This window comes from Herpailurus yagouaroundi, unplaced genomic scaffold, assembly GCF_014898765.1.
Source record: "Herpailurus yagouaroundi ecotype Mexico unplaced genomic scaffold, PumYag 77, whole genome shotgun sequence".
Taxonomy (NCBI): Eukaryota; Metazoa; Chordata; class Mammalia; order Carnivora; family Felidae; genus Herpailurus; species Herpailurus yagouaroundi.
This window is the reverse complement of record NW_024412388.1, coordinates 29185072-29192136: the sequence shown is the minus strand read 5'-3', so window position 1 is coordinate 29192136 and position 7065 is coordinate 29185072. Positions and strand designations below refer to the sequence as shown.

Here is a 7065-nt window from a genome sequence, read left to right as displayed (position 1 = left end):
CCCCCCCGCCCCACATAACAGCTGACATTTATTGACTGCTTAGCAAGCTCTGTGCAACAGTGCTGTATCAGGTAGGGTTGTCTTGATCCCGATTTTATTAAAGAGAAATCCCAGCCTCCCTGTCCCGCAGCTACCAAGTGGAGGGGCTGGGAAGCCAGTCTGTGCATGAGGTTCCAGAGCCTGGACTACTGACCATCATCGTGACCATTTTATCCTCAATGGCAGCCTTTTCCCCCTTTCCCATCTGTACAGAAGGGTACAGATCTTCTCTCTCCAGTCTCCCTAACCGCCCCTCCTTGGAGCCTTCACGCCGTCTCTCTCCTCTGCTCCACTTTCTCTTTCCTTCGTTCCTGTGACAGTGTCACCCCTGATTTCCTTTCTGTTACCCTTTGGCTTCTCTGGTGGTTCTTTTGTGATGTCCTCCACTGCTCCTTTCCTCTCTACCCGATCTCTCAGTGTTGGGGTCCTCAGACTCGTTCACAGTCCCCCTTCCCAGGCTCTGTCGTCTTCCTGGACAATGCCCCCAGCTCCCAAACTTGTATCTCCAGAGCAGACCCCTCCTCCAAACCCCCCACACTCCTTTCTAACTCCTTACTCCTCGCCCCTCCCTGCCTACTCTGTAGGCTCAGCAGACCCTACCGGCTCAGCACGAGCCCTTTGCCACCCCGTCCTGGTAAATGGCACCACCATGAACAGGTGGGCAAACTGAACACCAAGAGTCATTCCTCCCTTCTCTCTCCCCCTTTCTGCCTTCTAGCAATCTCTGAGCCCTGTGCCCCTGTCACCTAAACGTCACTTGTGTCCTCTTGCTTTTTGTTCTCTGTGTCCACACTCACCCTGTAGCCTGAGCCACGGCCAGCTCCTGCGGGGCCACAGCTGCAGCCAGGATGGTATTTCTAAAATACAGATTGAGTCATGACACCTTGGCACCCCGGAGGCTCTCCTCTGGGCCAGCAAGGCCCTGCCTCAGGGGCCCCAAATGCCAGTCTGTGGTGCTTTTGATGGTGATGCCGTGCTTTGGTCCATGACTGCCTCTGCAGGAAGCCGCCCTTGATGGTCTAGGGGGTCAGGTCCCTCCGCCGTGTGTTCTCACAACGTTGCGCCCTTCTCCCCTGTTGGTACCTGTGAGCAGGCTTGTGACTGATGCTCAGTGCTTGTTTCCCTGGCTAGACCAAGGCCCCCCTGAGTGCAAGGGCCACCTGGATTGCTCACCGGTAGGCAGGCAGGCAGCTTGGGTTCAAAGTCGGGGGTATGGATTTGGGTACCTCTGGAATTGCAAGAACGTTCATTGTGTCTCAGAGCGAAAATAATTAGGAATAATTAGGATGAGGGGTTAGGTCTGGGGCTAGGGTTATAGGTTGACTGCTTTCAAAGCAGGACAAGCCAAATCTGGGGCACAGATCTTGTGGTTTGGAAGGGATAAGGAGGTGCCACCCTGGGCGCTAGTGAGATGGGAAGGGGATGCTGCCCAGCTCAGAGAAGGACTCTGCACCTCCGCAGGCCCTGCCCCTATGGCAAAGGAGGTCAGGATGCCCACGACGAGGAGGAGCTGTACTTCCACTGTGAGTTGTTGCCTGGCCCCTCCTTAGCCCTCTTCCTTGCTGTGCTTGCGTAACTACTCCCCCCCCCCCCCCCCCGGCCCCGGGCCCCCTTCCTCGGGCCCATCTCTGTCTCTCTCTGCATTGCAGTCAAAGTCCCGACACGCCGCACGTTCTTAGACCCCCAGAGCTGTGGGGACCCGCTGCAGGCTGTTCATCTGTTTGCCAAGGAGCTGGATGCAAAAACCGTCACACTGGAGAGAAGCCTTGGAGCAGGCAAGCTGGGCTTCCAGGGACCCTTGTACAGCCCAAGAACCGCCCCCTTCCACTCCATCCCACCTCCATCCTGCAAGCCCGCCTCTGCCCCGAGGCCCTCCCCCATTTCCGGAAGCCCTGCCTTCACCCCAGTCCCCACCTGGCCAGGAGGCCCCAGCTCCACACCGAACGGGACCTCCGCCCACCAGGTTCCAGGGAAGGGGATGGCAGAGGAGTCCGTGACCCTGCCTTCCTACCCTCCCTGTCCCCAAGGTCACTGAGACCTCCCCGCTCTTGCCCTTTTCCAGCCGGCCTCTGCAGACTGCCACTGGCAGAGGTTTAGTCCCGGGCCTTCGTGGGGCAGTGGGGAGGGGCCTTTGCAAACTTGGGACCAGACAACCAAACCTCAGTTTTTGCCCTGGCTCTACCTCTGCCCAGGTGTGTGACCAGGGGCGCGTGCCCTTTCTGCTCCAAACCTGTTTCTTGTCTGTAAAATGGGTGCAATAGCTGCCTCATGCAGAGCCGAGGTGGGGACTCTGCAGCCCTCAGCACCCCGGCCTGGCTCATAGCAGGTGTTTTGCCCTCTGCTCTTCAGTCTCCTGGCCTCCTTCCTTCCCATCTGCAAACCCTCAGCCCCTGGACTCAGAGAAGGCAGCCACTTTACCAGGAGCCAGACACTGTCCCCGACACTGTTGCCAGACCCACTGGATAGAAGCCAGAAAGGGGTAGTGTGGCAGAGGAGATGTCATCGTCACCCTTCCTGGGTCACCCTGGGCTTTAATAGCCTTTGATATACTTGCATGTGCAGTATCCTCTCTGGGAGTCTTTGAAATCTCCTGCTGAGGCGGGCCGGGAGGAACTCCCATTTCACAGGGAAGAAAATCGAGGCCCAGAGAGGAAAGAGAGGAAGCCCACGTCACATTGCTGGTACTCGGTTTACATGATTTGAACTCGGGAGCTCTGAGTCCCAGGTCAAGAAGAGCCTGTGATCCAAAAGTTGCTCTCGCCTCAGCTCACCCTGCCTGGGTTGGCTGGGGGGCGGGTGACCTCCGGGGGACTGTCTGAGGTGCTATTTCCTCACAGGGCGGTTCGGGGAGCTGTCCTTCGGCTGTCTGCAGCTCCCTGGCCGCCAGGAGCTCCCCGTGGCCGTGCACACGCTGAGGGACGGCTGCTCCGACTCTCAGAGGCTCAGCTTCCTGGCCGAGGCCCTCACCCTGGGCCAGTTCGACCATGGCCACGTCGTGCGGCTGGAGGGTGTCGTCACCCGAGGTAAGGTCTTGTGCTCCGCAAGTATGGGGGTGGACACGGGGTGGAGGTGGGGTGCCCTTCCTTCAGCCATGGAAGGCTTAGGCCCTTCCTAGGCCGCCCAGGATGGAGAGAAGGCCTCAGCTTGCTTTCACTGACTCGGGGGCCCTTCCGACCCTGAAAGGCCTTTCTGACCTGCAGTGACTCTGTGGGGTGGATCGCCTGGACCTTGGGTGATCTTTCTTAGCAAACTTATTGCAGCTCCTGACCGTGGTCCTCCTACGGAGGTCTCCTCTTCTGTTCTTTGGCATAGAGGATCCTGGGCCCCGCAGGAGGGTGACACGACTGGGGAAACTTGTTTCTGGCCGTCTTGGCCCCGGGCTGGGGCCCAGGTGGAGGAGCACGTGTGCAGGCAGAGGGGAGCAGGCAGCTCAGTGGGTGTGTTCCCCTTCCCTGGGCACAGGAAGCACCTTGATGATCGTCACCGAGTACATGAGCCATGGGGCCCTCGACGGCTTCCTGAGGGTGAGTGTCCTGGGTCGCTGGGGTCGGGGAGGGTACTGATAGCCACGTTATTCTTCGTCCCTCACTTTTCTCTTTGGTGGGACTTGCACTTGGCATCATTCCCTAAAAAGGTGCCCACTGGCCAGGCTGGCCTGGTGGGTCACAGGGCAAACCCAGAGAGGGCCAGGTAACTTCCCTGAGGTCACACAGCACCAGGGAACTGAGTGTGTAGCACTTCCTCCCACAGCGGCACGAAGGCCAGCTGGTGGCCGGGCAGCTGATGGGGCTGCTGCCCGGGCTGGCGTCAGCCATGAAGTACCTGTCGGAAATGGGCTACGTTCACCGGGGCCTGGCGGCCCGCCGTGTGCTGGTCAGCAGTGGCCTTATCTGCAAGATCTCTGGCTTTGGACGGGGGCCCCGGGACCGAGCGGAGGCTGTCTACACCACCATGGTGAGGATTCCCGTCTCCCAGACAGACCTGCCCATCAGACTGCACCAGAGTCCCCCTCACCCACTTCTCCCCTCTTCCTGGCTGTGTCAGGGCCGCTGCCTGCAATCCCGTCCCTGCCCCCAGTTGGTCCCGAGTAAAGGCCAGCGTGGGCCTCATTTTCTGGTCAGCTTATGTGCCTTCCCCAGACGTGCAGCTGAGAGGATGGCAGGCGGGGCTGGATCTGGGGCTGTGTGGGGCGGGGAGCCCCGGGTGTACTTGGGCCGGTCCCTTCCTGCCCCTGACGTGCTTGTCCGTCCACAGAGTGGCCGGAGCCCAGCACTGTGGGCCGCCCCCGAGACGCTTCAGTTTGGACACTTCAGCTCTGCCAGTGATGTGTGGAGCTTTGGTGTCGTCATGTGGGAGGTGATGGCCTTTGGGGAGCGGCCCTACTGGGACATGTCTGGCCAAGACGTGAGTGACCTCAGGCCCCAACTTCCTGACCCCTGCCCAGTGACCCTTGACCTCCTAGCCTGAGACCCCACTTCACTGTCTGCTTGCTTCCGGTCTTGCCTGGCCACTGCCTGAGTCTTCCTTGGGATGGGACGTGCGCATGCGTTGGAGGGACTTAAAGCTTCCTGTCTGCCCCTCACCTCCGTGGCCCAGGTGATCAAGGCAGTGGAGGATGGCTTCCGGCTGCCACCCCCCAGGAACTGCCCCTCCCCCCTCCATCGACTGATGCTTGACTGCTGGCAGAAGGACCCAGGCGAGCGACCCAGGTTCTCCCAGATCCACAGCATCCTGAGCAAGATGGCGCAGGACCCAGAACCCCCAAAGTGTGCCGCGACCACTTCTCCCAGGTACAGCCGATGCCTCGTTTGTCACAGGCACATTCCCGCCTATCCCCAACCACGCCGCATCCGGCCGGCTGACCTCTCACTCTCCGTGAGTGGCCTCCCCACACGGCCCACATCCAGCTGCCCCACCTGTCCTGCTCCCCCCCCCCCCGACCCCGTCCTCCCCCACCCGTCCAGCTACGCCTGCTCACCCAGTTGCCCCAGATAGAGCTAATACTCTGCCTGCCTCAGACTCATGTACATTTTCATCCATCTCAGTCACTCTGCTTGTCCTGGGTTTTGCCTCACACATCCCAGTACCGTGGTCACTGACTGGGTGAATGTGTGTGGAAATAGTTCTGACAAGCTTGTAGTTGCAATAAATAGAATAAGTGAAACGAGTATTAGTTGCCCCAGATATAATATAGATCACCTCCCAGACTGTCTGAGGTGTGTCCTATCCCCCAGACTGTTCCAGATCCTCCCAGTACCTTTGGCTGGCTCAGGTGCAATCCATTCTCTACCTACCTGACTGGTATCTTGAAACCCTCACCTGCTCTGGGGGTGCCTCATGCTCCATGCAGCCACGTCCACCCTGGGGCTGGGTCGCCTTCCCCGTCTCCTGTCCTCTCTCAGGTGGCCTCTCCTCAGGAGAGTGACCAGGTCTGGGCACCAGATCCCTGCTGTCAACTGACCACAGCCCCTCTGCTCCCCAGGCCTCCCACCCCCCTGGCAGACCGTGCCTTCTCCACCTTTCCCTCCTTTGGCTCCGTGGGCGCATGGCTGGAGGCCCTGGACCTGGGCCGCTACAAGGACAGCTTTGCTGCAGGTGGCTTTGGGAGCCTGGAGGCCGTGGCTGCCATGGGCGCCCAGTGAGTCCGAGGAACCCCGGGGGCCCTGCCCCTATCTACCCGGTACCCCCCCCCTCACCCCCTGCCTGTCCTAATTCCAGACCCTTCCCCTGTCCACACAGAGGGAGGGAGAGTGGAAGAGGGCCGAGCCTGCTGGGTCTGACCGGCCCTTCTTTCAGGGACCTGGTGAGCCTGGGCATCTCTTCGGCCGAACACCGGGAGGCCCTCCTCAGCGGGATCAGTGCGCTGCGGGCGCGAGTGCTCCAGATGCAAGGCCAGGGGGTGCAGGTGTGAGCGGCCCCAGCCCTGCCAAGGACCCTGGCCAGCTGCGCTCCACGGGTGTGGAAGTGAGCATGCTCTCCCTACACTCAGGCCCAGAGCTTGTTCGGGACCGCGGTCCCCCCATTCCTCCGCCTACCCTTCCCATTTCCCCAGTCTGGACACCTTGGCTGCTGACTCCGTCCCCCGGGGCCAAAGGGTTTAAATCCCTGGGGAGAACCCCTGAGATTTGGTCCCAGAGACCAAGGTGGTCAGGGCGGGGAGGGGAAATGTAGCTTTAAATCACCTGGTTCATGTTTTTCTGTCTTCCACACCCACTGGGGCCTGGGGCCTACCCCAGTGGGTGCCCCTTTGCCCCACAGACCCATTGGCCGGTTGGCGGCACGGGCCCCTAGTGGGCTTCTGTGAGACCTGGCGAGGACCCCAACTGCCCGGCAGCCCATCCTGAAGGGCCTGCGCTTGGGCTCGGCCCTGTCTGCACACTGGTCCTGAGGCTCAGGCAGCAGAGGTGGTGCTGAACTCAGGGGCTGGACCCCAAGGGCCCTAGACTCAGGAGCTGATTTCTGCTTCCCCTGCCCTTGGGCTGACAGTTCAGGGTGAGGGTGAGGGTCCTGACTAGGCCATCAAGGTCCTGGTGCTCCCCTGAGGCCCATCGTGGCCTCCCCTTTGCATTCCTTTTATACATTCACTGGTCGGACATCTGCAGAGAGCATGAGGGGAGACATCTTCTCTTCAGAGGACCCGTGAACTTTGCTTTCCAGCCTCAGAGGTGGACTTTCTCTCTCTGACAGGCTCTGAGCCGCACTGTGCAGATAGGAAAAACCGAGGCCTGTTGAGGAGTCAGGGCCAGGGCTGGAGTTAGAACCCATGCCCCCAGCTCCCAGTCTAGGGATGAGGTTGGCTCTGGAGAGAGGGTCCTTGGTCCTATTTTGTGACACCAACACTCTCCCCCCAAGGTAGCCCAGGGGTGCTCTGAGGTGACCCCTTCTTGCAAATTCTGTCTCCTGGCCACCACTCAGCCTCCCGTGGGAGAGCGCCTTCTCCCTCTGGCCGGAGTGGCCACACTGAGCTAACTCCTGAGTTCCTTATCCAGAAGGGCTTGCCAGAGGCAGTGGTGATCGTGAGGCCGG

At 60.4% G+C, this 7065-nt stretch overlaps 1 protein-coding gene across 1 annotated transcript in view; it reads left to right on the top strand.

Moving 5' to 3' along the window:
* The window catches only part of EPHA10 (EPH receptor A10), a 41378-nt gene extending 34730 nt beyond the window's left edge, over nucleotides 1-6648 (top strand). Inside the window, exons 8-16 of the mRNA XM_040455818.1 lie at nucleotides 1501-1562; nucleotides 1689-1814; nucleotides 2877-3062; nucleotides 3502-3563; nucleotides 3790-3993; nucleotides 4294-4443; nucleotides 4636-4829; nucleotides 5522-5677; nucleotides 5836-6648. Coding sequence (XP_040311752.1) covers nucleotides 1501-1562; nucleotides 1689-1814; nucleotides 2877-3062; nucleotides 3502-3563; nucleotides 3790-3993; nucleotides 4294-4443; nucleotides 4636-4829; nucleotides 5522-5677; nucleotides 5836-5950 — 1255 coding nt within the window. The 3' untranslated portion in view covers nucleotides 5951-6648. The remainder of the gene's footprint in view (nucleotides 1-1500; nucleotides 1563-1688; nucleotides 1815-2876; nucleotides 3063-3501; nucleotides 3564-3789; nucleotides 3994-4293; nucleotides 4444-4635; nucleotides 4830-5521; nucleotides 5678-5835) is intronic.
* The last annotated feature ends 417 nt before the right edge of the window (nucleotides 6649-7065 follow it).